The sequence below is a fragment of the Scleropages formosus genome, chromosome 3, assembly GCF_900964775.1.
Source record: "Scleropages formosus chromosome 3, fSclFor1.1, whole genome shotgun sequence".
NCBI classification, from domain to species: domain Eukaryota; kingdom Metazoa; phylum Chordata; class Actinopteri; order Osteoglossiformes; family Osteoglossidae; genus Scleropages; species Scleropages formosus.
The window spans coordinates 31556384-31577947 of record NC_041808.1 but is presented as its reverse complement, the minus strand read 5'-3'; the positions used below and the strand labels follow the sequence as shown (position 1 = coordinate 31577947).

The 21564-nt window shown below is 49.6% G+C and overlaps 1 protein-coding gene across 1 annotated transcript in view; it reads left to right on the top strand.

Annotated features, from left to right (window-relative positions):
* The window catches only part of LOC114909082 (cAMP-dependent protein kinase type II-beta regulatory subunit-like), a 50625-nt gene extending 36848 nt beyond the window's left edge, over positions 1-13777 (top strand). Inside the window, exon 5 of the mRNA XM_029250408.1 lies at positions 13524-13777. Coding sequence (XP_029106241.1) covers positions 13524-13777 — 254 coding nt within the window. The remainder of the gene's footprint in view (positions 1-13523) is intronic.
* The last annotated feature ends 7787 nt before the right edge of the window (positions 13778-21564 follow it).

Below are 21564 nucleotides of genomic sequence, written 5' to 3'. Positions count from 1 at the left end.
CTGCGGCAGATCCCAGCATCCCGCACTCCGTCCCCCCTGCAAAGGGGCCAGTTCAATCGAAGAACCACATTACTCTTCACATTGGGCTGCACCTCAACCAAGACAGCTCTGTTAACCCAGCAGCACAGGGAAGCCACACTTGATGTCACAAAAGCAAAGTAAATAAACAGTGATAAATAGATGTTTCCAGAGGTATTCCCTCCCCAGCACATACATTCACATACACGTTTCCTTTGGCACATAAATACATAGCAGTTATGTTTGGATGGGGACAAGTACAGTACACCTTCTCACCAGGCATGTTCGGCACAATAAGAAGATTCTTTGAGGAAATGACAACAAGCGGCCTCTACAGCTGGGTTAGTCCCTCTTTAAACACCGAGAAAGTTCACAGGGAAGGCACGGGAGGCAGCCTCTCCGCCGGCGTCTTTGAGTCCATGTTGTCTTAACCAGGTGCCGACCGGTTGCTTTGTGTCCTGTGCTGCCCTGTGGCTCTCCGCTCACCCTCTCCGCCCCCTCCTTCACCACACAAGCTCTTCTTTAGCAAGGGTCAATATTAGCTTTTTGTTTATTTTTGGGATATAGTGATGCGTTTCTTCCCAGATTATCGAAATTATTTTTAAAAATGCGTGGAATTGCAGAAGACCACTAATGAATATTTATTATTTATAAATGGAGTCGTGATGATTTAACTTGCGCATTCCAAAGACACCTAAATTTAGACCAGATACCTGGGGTCCTGTTCAAACTCAACTTAGAAGAGCTGGGCGGTGGACAGACAGCAGTGCTCAGCTAAGGTAGTAGACAGTAGTCCCTAGCTAAGGTGGTGCTCTCCGATAAGCAGCGCTGTGGAGTCGGAGTCAGAGTCGTTGAGTCGGGGTCGGAAGCAATTATTGAGTTATAGGAGTCGGTAAAAATGTACCGATTCCGACTAAATGTACCGTATATATGCTGACATATAAGTTGACCCTCTAAAATTAGAGGTGTGATATAGGTTTAGGCCAATATTCTCTGGATAAATCAAGTCCCAAAATAATGTGCAACTTTTGGGCAGTGCTGTGAGGTCAGAGTCGTTGAGTCGGAGTCGGAAGCAATTCTTGGGTTACAGGAGTTGGAGTCGATAAAAATGTACCCACTCCGACTAAATGTACCATATATGCCGGCATATAAATCAACCCCCAAAAATTAGAGGTGTAATATAGGTTTAGCTCCATATTCGCCGGATAAGTCGACCCTCAAAATAATGTGCAACTTTTGGGCTATGCTGTAGAGTTAGAGTCGTGGAGTTGGAGACAGAAGCAATTATTGGGTTATTGGAGTCAGAGCAGGAGTTGGAGTCGAAGGTTTTGTGTACCGACTCCACAGCCCTGCCGATAAGTGCAAGAGTTGAGAGCCAGGAGAATGAGAAAACTTGTACATGAATTTGGCAAGGGCACCAGGGAAGGCCAAGGAAGGATTCGGCAGCTCTGGGTGGGAAGTCAAACGTTTTCACAGCCATCACTTTACTGCTTTTTAACAGTAGTCCAGGGAAGGAGGTGTGAAATGCTGTTTGCAGGTTTTAATGTAGATTTTATTGTACGCGGGAGCAATTCCCCGGCAAGAATCCTTAGCCAGCGCTAAGGTTAGATCTGAACTGCAGATTCCATAAAAGCTTGAGTGACTGGACACACGTAAACTCTTAACTCATAGGGCCTGAACTCAGCCCTTGGCTGCCATTGTGTTGTCTCCGGTCTTAAATCAGGCAAGCGGGCTTCATCCCTGCTTTCGTCCACCCTCCTTTTTGCTCGCAGAGCTGTTCTAGGGCAAGCGGATCACCGAAGGCCCCTCATGGCGCAATGATTCCCTTGCCGTTGATGCTTTTTCAGGGTGTTTTTTTGAAATCCTGCAGCTAGCACAAAGCCATCGTCTGTTTGTTCACTGCTGCATCTGGGTGCGTAAGGTCTGTGCATTTGTACGCTTAGAAAAGAAAAAGGATCGGTCTTGGATTTGGACAGTTTGACAAATGAAAGCGGGTGTTCAGGAAGCGTGTGGCGAGCCGGTCTGTTTCCTGCACAGTTGTAGGTGTGAAGCAATCCAGGTATGCTCTCTGAGGAAGGCACCTTGCTCCAGGGAACAGAGGTTCAAGAGTTCGTGTCCCACCCAGGAACTGAACTTGACGACACCTCCAACTTTAGATCAAAGGTCCAGCTAATATACCATATATGTGGATTGAAGACCGTCAGGTGTTTATGCATCTCGGTGACAGTTACTATATGATGTGTGCTGTTTTTTTAAGAGTCCAAATGTATTGCTTCAGTCTGAGTGAGTGAGAGTTATCGGTGCTTTTCCCATGGGGGTCGTCTTGACCTTATTGTTCCCAGAGAGTAGGGGCCACAGCAAAGGAATGGAGTTGGACATTGGAGTGTAGGCCAGAGGGTCACGGTGTGGTGTGTGACATGAGGCTGGTGTAATACATCCCGGCTGTGTTTCGAAAAACAGGTTAAAAAGCTCTGCTCTGGGTGAGAAGAGCCTCCGCATGGGGGGTCAGAAACACCCGAGGATCACCTATGTGTACCTTACCGTCCCCTCTAGTGTCAGGATGTGAGCGTTAGTGCTTCAAGAAGTAGTCATTATTGAGGGCATTAGTTAGGCGCTCTTCCGTACACACACTTACACACACGCTCTTTGCGGAGAGCCGCGGCAGCAGTGGCACATCTGCACGGGAATTCCTCCTAGCCCTCCGAGTCAATGAAAATCTTGGTTTCAGGAGCCAAAGCAGATATCCATCAATAGCACAAGGGGCTGGGGACGGGTAATGAGAAGCGTGAAGCCGGAGGTGCGCAGCGGAAAGGAAAAGGCGGGGGGGGCGGGGCACAAGACATCCATTACTAGGCTATGGCAGCTCCCCCCCCCCAAACTCAACTACAGCTTAGTCAAGTAAAGAACTGCTGTTGATTCTGCAGATTACAGGTGACGTAATCTCAGCACAAAGAGACATTGAAAAGCCCCCCCCCCCCTCTCCATTTCTCTTTTCAACTTCAAAGAAAAAAACATCAGCAATAAAAGCACAGTGTGTGTACAATATTTTATGTTGCACACATACAGTACACAAAGTGATGGAAACGTGATCCGGTCACGAGGACTTCCCTGGAGCTGCTCTTTACGGCACAGGGAGGCCGACGTACCGAATGCAAGTCAGGCTCGGTTCCTGCTTCTGCTACTTATTTGCCTCTTTCCACCTCTCCTGCTGCTTCTCATTCATTCCTGCCTCTTACTCTCCCCCGACAGTCAGCCGAGCTCTTCTCTTTCCATTGTTTTGTATTTCCTTACTCCAAGTCCTGTGACTCCTCTAAAGCATCCCCACAGCCTCCCCATTCACCTCGCAGCCCTTCTTCTGCTACGATGGGTTCTCCTTCTTCGCGCGTTCCCCTCCGTCTCTGTCCGCAGCTCTGCTTCCAGGTCCTTCTGACCTTGTGACTGTGGAGCCAGGGGAGGTGTGCCCTGGACAGGCTGGTCAGCCTAATGAATGGGGCCTTGTGTGGCCTGTAGATTGATGGGCCCGCTCCCTCGGAGGGACAGCTGGCTGATGGGCCGGAGGTAAAGCCCCGCTGCAGAGCGGATAAAGAGACGGCGTGCAGCCAAGAATGCGTACGTGAAGTGTGTATGCAAAACACCGTTTTCTCAGCTTCTCCCCATTTCACATGGTGACAGTCTGGTGTTGGTAAGGATGCTGGCAGTGTATTGTGGGTATTGAGGTAAACTGCCCGTTACACTGCTTTCACACACACACACCAGCCACATGCCTTACACTTTCAAGAAAACATCAGACACACAGTAACACAACAGTTTACATTATTTGTTTAGCAGAAGCTTTTGTCCAAAGTGACTTCCTACAAACCCTATGTAGTGTTATCAGCCCACATACCTTGTTCACCAGGGTGACTTACACTGCTAGATACACTACTTAGAAGGGGTCACTCATCCATACATCAGTGGAACACACTCTCTCTTTGTCACTCACACACTATGGGTGAACCTGAACAGCATGTCTTTGGACTGTGGGAGGAAACCAGAGCACCCAAAGAACATGTAAACTCCACACAGACTGAGTGGGGGGATCAAACCCACATCCTCTCGCACCACCCAGGCGCTGTGAGACAGCAGCACTACTCGCTGTGCCACCCAGTTGTGAGATATTTAACCAGGGGATTGAACCATACCAGCAAAAATATTCAAAAGCTGCTGCACTGGTATGGACTGTGGGTCCCTGGCATGCTGGGAATTCCAGTTATGTCAGGGTTTTGGCATAGCATTTTGTGCACTATGCCCTCCCACCACTTTATAGGCTGGTGTGGTAGATTTTCCCTTTTGCTGCTCAACACACTCAGTGGCTCCTCCCTGTGTATCTATGTGTCCAGCAGAGCTGTGCGGTCAGTATGTTTGAGTGAGAGTACATTCAGGTCACAGGGGTCATGGATCATATCTCAGTCAGACATTACTTGGCAAAGTTGACAGGTGAGACACTGGGGCAAGCCAGGCCACATCAGTGCATGGCCTCCCTTCTACTGGTTCTGAAGTGACTCGCACAGCTTAACACACACCTTGCAGAGTACACCTTGGGCTGGAACAGATGAAGCTACTAGTGGTAGTTATGGGAACCCTTTGATTGTCAGCCAGCAAACCAGGTCAGGTTCAACAGGGTCAGGTCTGGTCAGGCCACATCTGAAGGTGAGCTGGTGTGGCTGTAACTTCAGGAACCCACTGGTGGGCTGTGATCAAGCATCTCACACACACACACTTTCTGAACCACTTGTCCCATACGGGGTCACGGGGAACCGGAGCCTACCCGGCAACACAGGGCGTAAGGCCGGAGGGGGAGGGGACACACCCAGGACGGGACGCCAGTCCCACGCAAGGCACCCCAAGCGGGACTCGAACTCTGGACCCACCGGAGAGCAGGACCCAGTCCAACCCACTGCACCACCGCACCCCCATGATCAAGCATCAGTTCCCTCAAAAACGCTCACACCTCCACCTGCCCGTAGAGGCCTCAGGAAGACTCAAACTCCCACGAAAAAAGAGGCACCAAATCGGCACCTCCCGCTCATCATCACAACATGGGGCGCTTTCTTTGCATTAAGGGATTGACGAAAGGCACACACTCGAGTGTACTCGCAGACTGGGATCGTCCTACAGGGGCCCCCCACCCCACGAAGAATAAGATACGTCTTGTTCTGCTTAACTAAAGTGAAAGGCCAGTTGCCGCACAGTTAGTTCTTTCAACAGCCAGGAGAAAGCGAGATTAGCGACCTGATACAAGGAGGCCCTGCACTGCAAAGGCAGTCCTATTTTTATTCTCCTCTTCTGCAAGCATGCATTGACATGACTTAAGCTAGCAGTTTTTTTTTTTATACTGCTCAGTTCTTTTTGCAAAGAGGGATGTTCGCAGGGAAGGCGAAATCGAGAGCCGGAGGGAGAGCAGGAACGAAAGAGACGGTGCGATCCCTCAGACTGAAATTCCTTCGGACGTTTCGTTTGCTCAGTCATCGGTGGAGGAAAGTGCAGGTCGTGAACCACGCAGGGCTGTTGAGTTTCTCGAAAGGAGCCTAATTGCGGCGGGCTCGACTTGCGTTACCCGGAATGGGATTAGCGGGCAGCGGAGCGGGAACGTGTGAGATCTGGGACGAGCGGGGCCTTTGTTAGGGCAACATGAGCCCTGTTTGGCTTGCAGGATCACTGGCCGAGGGGACCTCGTTCCCGCCAATTTTTAAAGGTCGGCTTGGAGGCCCGATTAGGTTGCTGGGGCAAAACTACGGGCAGTGTCCTCGTACGGGAGCGCAAAGATAATGCGTTCAGGTGGCTGTCGTGGGAGCCGGCCTTCCACGGGCGACAAAGACGGCTCCGACTCATTTGGATGCCAACGGTAAACAGAGGAGACTGGGGAGAGCCAGATGGGGATGGGAGTTTACACCGTGTCGAGATAATATCACGGATCACGAAAGGCGTCGGAACAAGGCGGATACCGTTGTTTCACGGCCAAGGCTTCCACATTTGTTGGTGCTCACCGAGCGGTGTTTGTACCTTCCTAACTTTCCTTATAAAATACCCACTGCAAGAAGGAACATGATATTTTGGCAAATTTTCTGCCTTGGGAGGCTTGCAAGCTGAGGCTTTTGATGCGTGTGTGTGGTGATTGGCTGTGATGTGCGCTTGTGTACACAGTCCCTCTTTCCTCTCCAGCTATACTCCCCCCCCCCCCTCCCCCGCCCGAAAGTGTTCTCGAAAGAAATAACAGCAGTGTGTAAGTGTGGGTTAGAGGCACAGGTATAGAGTAAGTCATTTTTGGCAAGGGAACACAGAACCAGAGAGCGACTGGAACTTTTACTGGATGGACATCCAAGCAAAATAAAAATAAAATTAGCAGGAGGCGGAGCAACGGGGTAGCGGTTCTACATTGATCAGCTGGGTCATGCTATGATGACCTGAAGTTTTCCAGCAAAAGTCCTAATGCTTTTCCCACATATGAAATAATGCCCCTTTCTGGATTCCCCTTTGACTTCCATCGCTGCCGTTTTTCCAAACATGCCTCGTAGAGTTTATAAGTTGTGTGATTCACACTGGATAACAGTGTATGATCATTGTGGGGGTGTGGTGGCGTGGTGGCGTGGTGGGTTTGGCTGGGTCCTCCTCTCCGGTGGGTCTGGGGTTCGAGTCCTGCTTGAGGTGCCTTGTGATGGACTGGCGTCCTGTCCTGGGTGTGTCCCCTCCCCCTCCAGCCTTGCGCCCTGTGTTGCTGGGTTAGGCTCCAGCTCACCGTGACCCTGCTTGAGACAAGCAGCTTCAGACAATGTGTGTGTGTGATCATGGAATAATAGGGTGCAGGTTTGGTAATGCTAGAGCATCTCTTCTTGAGCGAAGGTGTATCTGTGTTTGCGTACTTGGATGGCTGGGGGACTGGCAATACACATCACAAGTATTGAAGAACTCATAAGCAGAGTGTATTCAGCAGGGTTCTTCTCAGCTGGGAATTTAAATGTGCGTTTACTCGACATGTGTGGCCTCAATTTCATTTTACCTTACGTTTATATGTGTAACACGCATCAGCAAAATCCAACAGCACTGTACTTGCTCCCAGTCATGTTCTCCAGAGGGTGAAAAGGTGAAGGGCTGGGAGAGGTGGGCGGATGTCTCGGCCTGGTGTGTTTGCTCTGTCCGTAGACCTGTTATTACAGCGTTTCACGGGCCACGAAAGGATGCTGATGTGCAGCTTTAAGAATGCCGGACGGGCGTGATGTCTGAAAAGCGGTAGGCAGACATCGCAGTTGTTAGGTCCTTGTGTGTGTTTGTGTGTGGCTTTAGGATGGTCATGTGCGTCCACACACCCATCCTCAGGTTTACCTCCGCCTTCGGTGACTGCTCCTTACCCTTTTACTTCTGGGAAGAGCAACATTCTTCAGAAAAACATCCCGCGCTGGAAAACGACGGCAGTGATGTAGGTCATACCGACCCGCCTGTGCTTTTGCATATAGTACTGGATAATCTTTCATAATTATATTTATATTTGCTTACAAGATATGCTTCCTTTAACCACGTTCGCCCACCCAGGAAAACTAAGTGTCAGGTATGAAAGAGAGTTCTGTTGAAATCCTCTGCATCGGGATAATCGTATGAGAAACTCCTATGTGGGCCTCAACCATTTGTCACTAAATATGATGAAGCTCCCTGTTCAACAATGAGCTCAAGTACCTATGAAAGGCAGTTCAGTGGCCTCAGGTGACCCCCTCCCATAGAGGTCATGCTCTGCTGCAGTGGATTGACTCTTAACAGACTTTGTTGCAAAGGTGAGCCAAACAAGCTGAGGGGTGATTCCTCAGTGTGGCTATCATTCACTGCTGGGTGTTGGTCATCAGCAAGGCCTTGGCTTCTCATGCTACCCTGGGTTGATACACCTCACTCCCTGCCCATTCACCTGTTGTATTTAGCATTCCACTTCACCTCCAGACAGTCACTCACCATGGAGAAAGGATCTCTGTGCTTTCCTTCCATCAGGTTCACCCACAGCATCTCCACAAACCAGCCTTATCAGCAAATATTCTTTCTACATGGCTCTTTACAAGCTCTTCAGAATTTTTTCCAATGGTGAGCCTTGTGCTCTTGCTCAGTGGCTTCTTCTTATCACAGCCAGCCCAGAAGCTTAAGCAGATATATGAGGAAAGAGGATTGCTCCATAACATCTCAAGATTTACATTTATTCATTTAGCTGACCCTTTTCACCAAAGCAACTTACAGGGTTGAGGTTACAATTATCTACCCCTTTATAGAGCAGGGTAGTTTCACTAGGGCAGCTGAAGGCAGGTACCTTGTTCAAGGGTACTACAGCCAGAGGTGATGCTCAAACCTGCAACCTCTGGGTCCAAAGGCAGCAGCTCTAACCACCACACTACCAGCCCTCCCTATGATATTGAACTTCAGCTCCCAGGTCTCTTAGTGCTCTGTCCAGAATCTGCTTGTCTCCAGGTGCACACAAGTCCCGTCCTAGTCTTGCCGCACTCAGAGATGGACTCTTCCTTTCCACGCCTGTGTAATTGGCCTCATGGTAGGTGCGTGTTGTGTAAATATACACACGGCGTGTGCGTCTACGGGACGGGAATAGGCCACTGTTTTTCTCCCAGTGAGTCAGCTTCCCTGGCAGACGCCGTAATGAGAGCGCGCTTGATATAGCAGCGAGGGCACGCTGGGCCGAGCAGTGACACACTTCCTGCTCCTGCCTGTCAGGCATGGGCCACGGAGAAGTGACACACTGTCGGGGTATTCTTACACCCCGCTTCCTCCCGGAGACAACGGAAGGGCCTCTGTTGCAATCCCCCCACATAACACCACCACCCTTCTGGGCTGGCCACCGTGCCCTAAGAACGGGCAACGCTCTTGAGGCAATCCCGCATTTACGGGACACCCTGCTACTGAAAAGAACTGCTTCTCCCCCAAGTGATTAGCGCCACCTGTAGGACACGGTCCAGTATTTCGAAAGTGGCTCATTTTCGGATGGCCCAACAGCTTGCCGCGCACGGCCTCGGCCCAGGATCCGACATACGTACGAGAGAGACGTGATGAAGGACAGAGGTTGTGTTCCGCACGACATCTGAGGGAAAACAGGAAATATCGACCGTGCCATGGTGGAGGCACAGTCTGGCAGTGTGTGAAAAGCACACTGATCTGCGCGCTTTTATCGGCGTGTGCACGTATTCTGCTTACTGTACATGTAAACAGTGCCTGCGCTGGAAAAGCTCCAGTAAAGTGACCTCTGTCACAGAGTCGGTGTCAAAGAGCTGTGGGTCCGGAGCTGAGGGAGCCCCGGCGCAGCAGCTGGAGTACAGCGAAGCCAGACGCACAAATGGAAGTCAGCATGAACACTCATAACCACACGTGCAGCTGTATGCTGATACACACTGACACACACCAAGCAATGTACCAAAGGGCTCTTGGAAGCTGTCAGTGCCAAGGCTGGGTGGCACGTGGCCAGCGAGTGAGTGACGGCGAGAAAAGAAGGTCCTCTGTGTGCTAATTAGTGGTGAGCCTGGGTGTGGGGTGTGGGCGGGGCAAAGCTGCTGAGGGCGGAGCCAACGGAACCTCCTGAAGCTCTACTGGCTGCCCACTCTGTCTATATTTAATGGCTTTTAATTCTTCCAAAAACATGCCCTGGAGATTGGAAACTTTTCGAGTGCTAAATTAATTAAAGAAAACAACGGGAGTTTTCTCTTGACGCCCAGCGAGTGAGCAAGGTCTTTGTATTTTGGGTTTTTTTTAAACAAACAGTAAAGTTCCATAAAATTGAATTGACATGTTTTTAGTTTATACATCATGTCCACTTTTTTTCCTGTTCTGATATTAATTTTGGCATGCAGTGACCTGGGAGAGAGCAAGGGGAAGAGTTAAAGTTCAGGGCATGGGTAAGTTTTAGCTTCGGCAGACAAATACACAGCTGCGCTACAACATTTTCCCCACACCTACATTCCATCTTTAAATAACTGCTTTCCCGTGGAACTCGTCCAAAGCCTCTTCTCCCCTCTCTTATCCTCTGTCCTCCTCTTCGCCGTGCTCCTACACTGCAAGTTCCCAGGATGGTGCCTGCCCAGTGGTTCCAAAAACCCATCAGTCAAGTGCAGCTGGCCAGGAAGATGACAAAACAAGGAAGCTTTTCATTGTGAGGAGGTCCGCAAGCCAATCCTGTCCACTTCATTCCCACCCCATACAAGTGCCTACTTCATCCTGCTTCTCCACACCTTCTTGGACAGCCTTGCTTTGCCAAACCTCAGCAGAACCGGTACATCCGGTGCTCTCTGGCTAGAGCGATGGGCCACCTCAACCACGCGGAACACAAACCCATAGCTGTGACCTTGGAGCGGTACCAAATCCTATGGGGCCTGCCTCTTTGGGGCTGCATGTGGTGTGGTGAGCGGGGCTGTGATCTTGTCATCTAAAACATGCTCTTCATGTAGAATCTTTGATCAAAGTACTTACTCTGAACTGATGCAGTAAGAATATACTGCTGTATGAATGAGTAAATCGATGTAATGTTCCATATCTAACGTGGTAAGTTGCCTTGGACAAAGAAGTCAGCTAAATAAAGGTTAATGATAGTGAGATACAGCCTGACCAAATAGGACTGAGCATCCTCCACACTCCTAAAAGTTTCACAGACACCCACCTCACTCCCACATCCACGGTCCAAACCTCCACAAACACATCCCTCCAAAGGCAAAACATACAGATTCAATTCGCGTTGCGCTAGACGCGTCGTGACGGCACTTTCTTCCGACTGTGCCTCAGCATCCGTGGCGGTAAGAAACAAAGAGTCCTTTCCATTATTCCACCCTCGCTAGACTGCACTGTTTGCACTGTTTACATTCTTTTTGTCTCCCGTCCAAATCGTCGGCGCACACACCTTTCTCACCCCCCAGCCATATACCATCTCTCGCCATTAGCGGATTAGCATCACCGAAGGTCATAAACACGCACACACCCAGGGAGATCTATTATAAACAGTTTAGTGAGGCTAATATTGAGCTTATTATGGCTTTTTCAGCCTAATCCTAAGGGACTTCTTTCACAGCAAAAGCTTTATTTGTTTCATGCCATTCTTCAATAATCCAAGATATGCGCTGAAGCTGACAATTCTCCACTAGCTGTTCGGTCTCCAATGTTCTGGCAACGATTTTTGAATTACAGAGCCGACTCTTTTCACATGTCGCGTGCCAGTTTATTATATGAACTTGCATATGCACGTCTTGGTCATCGTGAAATGTTAGAGTACCAGTTCTTGGGAGAGACAGGGGAGCAACGTCTCTACCCGTTGGATGGGCGCTGAAGCCTGCGGGTGGGTCGGTATCGGTAGGATTGGTAAGCACAGAGTTACCTGCTAGGTGAGCCCTGCTGATGTCGGTCTGCTTCAGCTGTGTCTTCCTTAGTGACCCATGAAATGGGTGTCAAGAGTCTTGTGCCCAAATCCAGAGTCCCTTCAGAAAGAGAAAATTGCCACCAATACACCGTACCCATTATCCCTCCGGGTGCTTGTCGTCTTGCCTCAGCCCTAGTCTCATTTTAGCTTCACCAAGAAGGGCTCCTTCACTTTTGTGGTTGTTTTTTCTCCCATCATGAGGCAAAACAATTTGCGCCGCAGTTATTTGGCAATGATGGAGCCGGAGGAGTAATCGATTCCATCCGTGTCTGCCTGGCTGAGGAGAACCCTGCCCCCATGCACCTGTTCCTTCTTACACCCTCTGTTACACTTGCACGGTTCCAGGCGCAAATTCAGATTCTTCTCCGACACATTCAGGGAAGTCAAAAACCTAAGGAGAACCCAGCCCGAAAGGCTTCGACCAGCTACTCGTATCTACAGGGGTGGTAGAGTGGGAGCCACCGTACTGCTTCCAGCCTGCCTGAAAGGAAGGTCGCTTCAAGCTTCCCGCTAACGTTTAAACAGATCTGAGCTAACAGAAGCGGCGGTAGAGCCCAGATAAATCAGGGAGACGTAATCTAGGCTGCAGTGTAGCACAGGATGTCCGGCGTCTGAACCTTGTTATTGAAAATGATCCGTCACTAATTCGTTACACACTTACGTTTAATAGAGTCCGTTTTTCCAGCGCGGTCATCGGGGGTGTGTTGCAGGCAGCTACGGTGGGACGCACGCGCATCGGTGCTGCTCGGATACCTTGTAAGGTTGTCGGAGAAATCTGTGTATGAAGGTGGGGATTCTGTGCGCAGCAGGTGGAGGAAAGAGAACTGCTCTTATTTTTCTGTCTAACCTTCCACCCCTCACTCCACCCAATGGAACCGAATCCCTCAGGGAGTCCTGAAACGCAGGCCTTTATCGCTGGTCCCCTCCTCGTGCGACATGACCCCAACCGTAAATCTCACGCTGAGGAGAGACGCTGCACCTGGAGGAAAGGTTGTTTCCTCCAGATGGCTGCCGTACCAGAATCCAAGGGTTGCGCACAGGGAGGTTGGAATTTTTTGGAGGGAAACGGCGGTGACACTCAACATGTGGAAAGCGGAGCAAACCATCTCAATTCACAGGGAGGTCGTGGAGAGGGGGCAAGCGGTCGCTGTGCCAGAGAGGGTTCACTACTCCTGTACTTCTCCTGAGGTTAGGGGAACGTTGGGTCTGTCAGCAGGTCTATCTGTTGCTGTGAGGAGGTGTTGACCATGGTGACCTCACACACTCAGGCTCACACCAAGGCGGTGGGGGCGCTGAGGTGGTTCACTTTAGGTCGCAACCGATGATGAATGCTTGTGTTGATTTCCAAGAAGCGGGTGCCAACTCCGTGGATACCTCCATCGCTCTAAGGGGGTTCCGGGCCCGCAGATCCAGAGCGCGGTTCAAACTTGCCGACAGCATGTGGTCAGAACGGGAGGAGTTATTTTGTCTGAGGAAGTTGTCCAGCCACAGGGAGCAAGGTCCGGGCTGGTGCTGGCCGGAGAGCTATCTAAAGCACCAGGATTTGGAAGGAAGAGCGGGGATTTATGAGATGGACAGAAGTGTGTCTCAGTGTTTGGTCTTGCTGCACCAGGTGTTTCATTTTACTATCTCTACAAAAGCATACTCCCTAAACATACCCCTGTGTATATACCCTACACATATCCCCATACATACCTCGCATAAAAATACCCACCATGTTCTCAACGCATGCCCCCTGCTCTGTATATATACCCATAACCCCCATATATGCCTCAATTCAAGTGCACATACATACTGCCTATACCTGGCTCCAACAAATATCTCTCATACCTATCCCTGGGATACTTGTATATATCCTCTGTACATGCCCTATCATGCATTTGCTTAAATGTGTACATTCTACACATATCCACATGCATCCCTCCAATAATAATACTATTCACAATCCCCAGTAAATGCAGCCTATACATAGCATCCAATAAATACGTGCCCTCCTATGACCTTTGCTGGCCATTCAAGGTTTGTGTGTCAGGACAGAGTTATGAGAGGGATTAGTGTTCCAGTTTGAGATGTCTCCCCCATACGCTAGTCATATCTAGAGTGTCAGATCTGAACAAGTCTGTCCAGAGGTCTTTTGTGGTAGGAGTAACAGATGGCAAGCGCATGGAATCACCTTTGGACAGGGGAGTTCCACCTGTCAGCCTGTCGGTCCATGCTGCCCCAAAGCTGGTGTGTCCTGGTAACAGGCGCAGGATTCTGGAGATGTGCACAGGACCCCGCCAGGGCCCAGCGGAGATAGCCATACTCAAGAATGAGGGTTGGATCATACGTTATGGGCACTGAACTGGTTTGGGCGGAAGGTGCTAAGGCCCACTGCCTGGGGTGGAGGGGCACTGAGGTGGTGGACTGCCGGGGTCATAAGTGGATAAACAGAACACCCATGAGGATAGAAGATTGAAAGCAGGGAAGAGCTCTGGGAAGACTCCATCAACCCTCTAATTCCCTCCAGTTTGGCCCCCTACCACACACATACCAACCGCAGTGCAGTGTGGCTGGAGTATATGGTGGGCTGCTGAGGTGTTGAGCTCCCCCCACCTTGTTTGGGGTGCTGTTGTCTCCTCTCCACCATCCATCACCCTCTGAAGCATACCTTTTAAGGTCTGAGAGAATGGGAGAGAGGCATGGACTGGCCCCATCAGACCGTTCAGCTCCACAGTTACCATCGATGTGGTATTTCCTGCTGTTTCCAAGAAGTTGCGTACGTGCTGGTGTGTGTCCCTAATACAGCACGTCTGGTGACCACGTAAGTGCTTTAGACATTAAACAGGCAGAGCCCACCTGGTCTTCTTGTACAACAGTTGAATTTTTGAAGCTGGATGGGTCGAGTCACTCCTAGATTTATTAATCTAGCAGACACTTTTCTCCGAAGCGACGTACGTCTCCGAGAACAACAGTGCACTACATCAACAGAAGGAGAGAGCTGGATGCAGACACGTGATTCTTCAAGTTCAGTCAATTTATCTCATACTTCATTTTAAACCAGTATACATTACATGAATAGCTGCAAATACAGTTTTTTTTTAAAAAAAAAAAAGATAACGTAGTCCATCTTTACGGAGCACGTAGGAGACCAGGCGAGAAGTGACTTTAAACAAGATGAGTTTTGGGACGCTTCTTGAATGTTGACAGGGATTCAGCAGTTCTGAGTGAGAGAGGGAGCTCATTCCACTGCAGTGGAGCCAGAACTAAAGAACATTTGTGCTTTTGTTTTTTTTTTTTTACTTATTCAGCTTTTACTTTCAAGCAGAAGTCCAGGGCTTCTCGTGACGTGAGCACAAAAGCAAAAGAAAACAACCGAACGAACGACTGAAGCAGAGACATTCAGAGAGCCTGTCTGATCCTGTTGAGTCAACCTCTCTGCCTGCCGCTCCAGATGGGCTTGGAGTCCACTCACCAGGCGTGGAGAATACAAAGCCAGCTTCATAAAGACCCAGAGAAAGCGGGAGGACTAGGCTGCCGGGTTCTATAATGGGCACCCCGAGCGAACATGCTGGCACGCTCTTGGCTGACTGTCCTCGGAGAGTCAGAATAGCAGTGTACTTCCAAACCGCACTCATCGTCTCAGTTTAGCCCTGTTTTCACACTCTGACTACTCGCGCTCATCGGATCGTTTCATTTACGTGCCACTTTCAGAACTGTGTGATATTTTAAATGCGCTTGGCATCCTTTTCTTAGTTACGCAACGCCATCAATCAGGTGTCACCTTTAGGGGCAGGACTGCGGTGCGATACATCACAACAATTCTTCCAAGTAGGTGCCATTAGTTGTTTTTTTTTTTAATCAAGATCTTACAACGTTTTCAGCACGTGGAGGCCAGCTGAAGAGATACGGAACCAGTCAGGCGATGCGCAGCACATCTGATCCGAAGCACACTCCTGCCACGAGTGTGAGCGGCGCAAAGAGATCGTCTCCATCCCAATTAGCCCAACAGCATGCAAAACATGAGAGGCTTTTTTCGGCCACAGGGAATGTTTACCGACTCCTAAAATATCGAAGCGCTCCATCTGCCTACACGTGGGATGACCGTAAAAAAAAGGCTCTGAGAAGTGTTTGTATGGGGGGGGGGGGGGGGGGTGGATGTGGGCTGGATGATCCCTTGGGTGAGGAACTGAAGATGGAGCCAGCAGACTCATGGGTATACGAATGTGCGTGTGTGTGTGGGGGGGTACCTGGGTGCGGCACCATAACTTCCCCGGGGCGTACGTGGTGCAGCAGCGGTGCCGCTTTCATCTTCCCGTGTCTTCCAGGGTAACAGTAGCAGTTTGTACTTGACGCTTCCATGTGACTGATCAGAATGCTGAAGCACGATGGGACATGTGGAGGAAAAGAGCGGCCTGCGATCGTCCCCCTAGACAAAGCCCTGAACGAGCACGACTAGCTGGCAGCACGAGGTCCTCCATCACTCTGGAGTTTCTCCTTCCCTGACATGTGAATTTAAGGGCTTTCATTAGGTTTTATGACGTTAACTTTACGGCAAACCTGAAAAGCTAAACTGCACAAGGAGGTCATGCAAACTCATGTCACGGACTTACTTTTGCAGCACGCTGACTAGTCGTCCTTCCTTCCGTCTTATGCATGAGAAAGAAGCGGAAATGACAACCAAAATAATACAGGCTTACCACATAAAACAGCAATTTAATGAGCTCCAAAATGGCATGCTCCGTTTAGCAAGTAGTAATTAACATTATAAAAAGACAATAATGTTAAGCAAGATTGTCCTGTAACCAAATTAATTTCTCTTTCAACCCCTTCCAGAAAATCCTTTTGTTTTTCCTTTTTAATGTTTCCATTTCTTTAGTGACCAGACCTGAGATCTGGCGCAATAAACCTGTATAAAAACAGTAATGATACAGATGAGGTGAAGTCAGCGCTCTGGCAATTCACTCCAGTTTCAGTTTCACTTTCAGGGCAAATTGTAAATGTGTATTGTTAAAGCATGGGCAGATCAGCTTTATTAACAATATTTTGTAATGAGAAGTAATAATGAATAATTGAACAAATAATAAGCTTTTACATTGAAAAAAATCTCTCTCCACACACACACACACACACACACAGATGCGGTGGTGGCAGAAACACAAATACCGGCACTGATGTTCACATGGGACATACACTCATGCACACTACATGGTGCCATTTATTGAAATGTTGATCCTTTAAAGTCTTTCGTTGGCGAAGGGACGCATCGAGGGCACTGAAGGATGGCATTGTTTTCAGCAACATGACGCCGAAACGGCTTTATTGCATGGAACACCTTGTTTTTTTCAGGGGGTCGTGGTGCAGGTCTCCTTTTCTCTGCAGGGCAGAGAGCCCGGGGCGCTTGCTCGAAGAGACTGGCCCAGGCGAGTTTTGCCTTGGCGGCGACCGCTGACTGCTGCTGCGTGGTGGCAAGGTGGGGTCAGGGATGTCGTCGGCAGAGGAAGAGGTCACGGGACCTGGGAGTCGGACAGACGCCGGGCGCAAACGCAGGTGTGCCAGCTGGCTCACACCCGTGCCCTCTCTAGCCCTGGCTCTTCTTATTGAAGAAACCCTCCTGCTGGAACCAGGGATTCTGGGGCATCAGAGTACTTCCCGTAGCGTAAACGTACGCACAGGTAGAGCGCGGTCTGTGCTGGGTCAGGGCACGTTGGCTCTTAGGAAAGTTCCCCACAGCACTAGCCATTATCGCACAAGGTCAGGTAAGCAAACAGGTAAAGAAGCCACACAGGGCCACAGTGACGCTCGACCAGGGCGGCCCCGGGGAAGGGCACCGGGGCAGGGAGTGCGCCCTGGGAACCGTGAGTCAGTCACTGTGTACCGCTAAGGCGCTGTCTGTTTCGCTCGCTCTGCCTCTTGAAAGTGCCTCTTGTTGATGGCAGAAAGGCACAGTTGGGTGTTGCCCGGCTGCGGGTTCACGGAAAGGTCCCTTGAGCCGCCGCCACCTGTGGGATGAGTCACCTGGGCCAGGAGGACACTGAGAGTCTGTCTCCGCCAGTCCCGTCATTCAGGCCCGGTCCTTCCTGAACCTCCTGGCACATTCAGCATTTTTACACCCATCCAGTCCCGTCCCGCCGCCCCGCTCCTGTCTCATCCCTGCAATTCTGCTGCTTTGGCTTCCCCACCTGCCCACCTGCCCTCCATGGGTCCCATGTACCTGTCCCCGCCAACCTCACTGCAGGCTTTTGTATCCTACAGCTCAGCCCATCGGGATGATACAAAAATTATTAAATTTTAGGTTCTTTGGTTTATGTCAGCACAGGTCGCTGAGAAAGGAGGACACACACACACAAAGAGTGCGAGTTCCAGCATTTAGATATTTCTTTTTTTTTTCCTGAGTGCTCTCAGGAATCCGTTGGGGTCCACTGGGTGGTCCTCCCCCCCCCGAACCCGCCCTTCGGCTCCCTCCTCCATCGAACTCATTCAGCACCTCTGGGCACAGGGTTAGTGGGTCACTTTGTGAGACATTAAAGAGACAGCGAAGTGTGGAATGATGGGGGCGGAGTCAAGGGACTTTGTCCATGTGTTTGTCAGCGGGGGGGGGTGGTGTGAAGGGGTGTTCTCTTCTACTGTCCCCACCCTTATGACAGACAGTCCCTGGTTGATGTGCTCCGGCGTTCCAAATCGTCCAGGCAAAGCATCTGTCAGCACATGAGGAGCAAGAGGGCAAATGCGAGCAGGAGGGAAAACGAAGGTCCCGCAAGTGCACTTTACCCCAGTGTTCATGGGCCCAGCAGCACTCTCCTGGACACTGTGTTTCATCCCCTTCGCTGGGGACAACTGTGTCGGGTGATGTGTTCACAACACCACTCTCAGCGTAATCTTCCATGCAATCACCTTTAAGACGTTAAATAAAACGCAAAACTGCCGTCGTTCACAACCTGGGAGCCGCAGCAGAACTCCTCCAGAACCTCCGTCTCTGGAACTGGGCAGTGATTGGTCAGCTACCAATCACCGCATTATGTCAATTCCCCCTCAGCCTGCTGCCACCTGTGAACCTGGCACAAGTCCACGCCGAGAATTCTGGGAGATCAGCAGCCGCACCGGCCCATTGTTTACCGCCCACGCCCAGTCTGCATACCTGTACCGTGTTACCGCACAACTTTTACAGCTGTGAGCTGGAAAGGGTTGAGGAAGTGGGTGAGACGCTCCGAAAGGGAGCAAACTCCTGAAGTTCAGAGAGCAAAAAGAAAGAGAGGAGAGATGGGAATGAAAGAGGTACAAGGACCAAGAGCAAACTCTGGCCTGTTTTTACAGTTTACCGTAATCTTACACCACCTCCCAGTATAATTTATGTGTGTTTTGCTGACTCGCGCAAAGCCTGGCCTGAGACGGCCCCGCTGTGGGAACGGGCCGGGTCAGCCTTCCCAGAGAGGAGCCTCGTTGGGGCCCTGCTGCTTGGGCCAGGTGTCCACATGCTTGACGGAGCCAGGCGGTACCAGCGCTGCATGGGGACGCCTTCGGGCGCAATCTGTTCCCTGCTTCAGCCATTCCAATGATGGAGTCGGCAGGATCACCTGCACACGTTCGTGCTCGCGTATGTGCGCGAAGAACCGTGCGTCTGGGTGGAGGGGTTATCGGCCACCATTCCTTGCGTACACGACTCTCCTTTGTACAGACTTCAGGAGACGGCTGAGCTCTGTCCCATGAATCCAGGTTTCCAATGTGATTCAAATTACAGATCAGCCTCCCGCCAACTCTTTCCAAAGCGTCCCATTTCGGTTCCCTCCCAGGACTCATATTTGGTCGCATTACAACCGAAATAAATCAAGCCGTGCGCAGACGACGGTGTTTGTAGAAAGCTGTGAACAGGTCCAAATAGCAGAACAGTGGTTCTGGTCACCGCCTCGTCCTGGGGTAACCTCATTAATACCGTGTTTTGTTTCAGCCGAACTCTCAGTTAACGGGCACGATCAAGACGCGGTTTACGACCGTAAGCGGAGAATAATAATCATAAGATCGTAATAATCGTAATAAGTTCTTTTGAAGTCGCTTTGGAGGAAAAGCGTCCGCTAAAGAAAGTAATGTAAATGTAAGATGCCCCACTTGTTATTTGTAAAACGTTGTGGAATCAACAAGTGTATTGTTTATTTGTAAGAATATATATCCTCTCTCTCATGTGTAGCATATTTTATCGTGCAACATATAAATGAATGTTTGAGAAATGCAGAGCAAATAGCAGAGAAGTTGGTGGGAATAAAAAGCCAGACACCCAGGGGACTCCATGGCAGGGGTTGAGCGCCACAGCTGTATAACAGTGTCCAGCTGTGTCTCTGTTAAAGGCCTCTGCTGCCCTCTGCCGCAACGACAGCGCACTAATCGTGGTACTGTACACTACAGCTTTTCGCATGAACACCCTCTTTCTTACAGCTTTCTGTCCTTTTCAACATTAACCTTTGCACCGTTTCAAAGTTTTCATGTCTTTCAGCAGAAGCGTGAAGCTCTTCCAGTAAAGCTCTGTGCTATAGATTGACCGGCAGTGATTTCAGCAAGTGTCAAAATTGTAAAACGTGTGCTGTATCTCACTCTGTTATGTTGTTGGATTGAGTTTCTTTTTTTTTATAATCAGCATTTGTTTGGTGTTACTGTGTGAAGTGTGTGCTCTCTAACCCCAGTCTTTGAATGGGTTAAATTAGTTTGTTTGGATTGCGTGACAGGAGCGGTTTTGTCGCAACTGAATTCCCTCCAAGACCTTTATATTATTACCAACACCAAGATTATTGTTTTTTTTTTAGATTTCACAAGTCACATTCAAAAAGGGTCATAAAAGTGTCAGGAAGCACTGGGCACGAGGCAGAGTACAATACCATGGACAGGACACCAGTCAATGCAGGGCACTCTGATACACCCAAGGCCAGTCTGGAGTGACCACTTTACCTCAACCACATCTACAGACCCCTTGATCACGGGGGGAACGGTGAAAAACCAAACTGTCCGAGAGGAACCAACCAGCTTTGCTCTGCTCAGATACCAGGTTTATAATTGTTTTAAATTAATATGCAACATACCTCTTCTAGATTCTAGGAGAAAATAAACTAAACTATGGAAAAAATTATAACCTTCAGAAAATCCCATGAGTAAGATGGACTCTCATTACTAGTCACAAGTGACAGGTCTTTGCGAAAAGCTGAAGTTTCACATTCTAGTCCACTCAAGAAGTCCAGGGAACATCTTCTGCACTGACATTGCAGATCACTATTTACCGGTTCACTGGCAATCTAAAAATCTGGTTGGACTCAGCTGACGTGTTTGACAGTTCAGGATCTGCCTGTCAGAATGATATCAGTCTCTTCTAGAAATCAGCGAACCTTCAAATGTCTAAGCATGTGTTGAAATAGCTTATTTGGGAATGTGTTGGGGGAGTGTGGTGGTGCATCGGGTTTGGCCAGGGCCTGTTCTGGGGTGGATCTGGGGTTTGAGTCCTGCTTGGGGTACCTTGCGGCAGACTGGTGTCCCATCCGGGGTGTGTCCCCTCCTCCTCAGCCTTGCACCCTGTGTTAGGCTCCAGTGACTGTGACCCTGCTCAGGACAAGCAGTTGTGGAGAGTGTGCTTGTGTGGGAATGTGTTAGGTCCCAGAGCCTAACCCAGCAACACAGGGGGTGAGGCTGGAGGGGGAGGGGACACACCCAGGATTGGACACCAGTCTGTTGCAAGGCACCCTGAGCAGGACTTGAACCCCAGATCAACTGGAGAACAGGACCCGGTCAAACCTGCCATGCCACCACGCCCCCTTCTGTTTGAAAGTATGCAAACCCTATAGGCATTATATAAAGTATTAAAATAAACAAATAAAATTTAAATGTTAAATCTCAAAATATATGAATGAATAAAATGAGTAAGTGATTATGATTTACACACCTGATTCTACTTACTTGGTTTAACCAATGCAACTTCGAGTTCACTTATTTTTGCACCTGCTCTACTTGCGTTTCTCTAATTCACACACGATTTCTTCCGTGGAATTGGTAATTACACACCTATTATGTCTGATGTTAACCATTCTGTGTTAAAACTAAGGGGCACAAGCAGCACTGTATTTGTACATGTTGATTCAGTCATCGTTACAGTTTATTTTGTTCATTATTTATTGTCC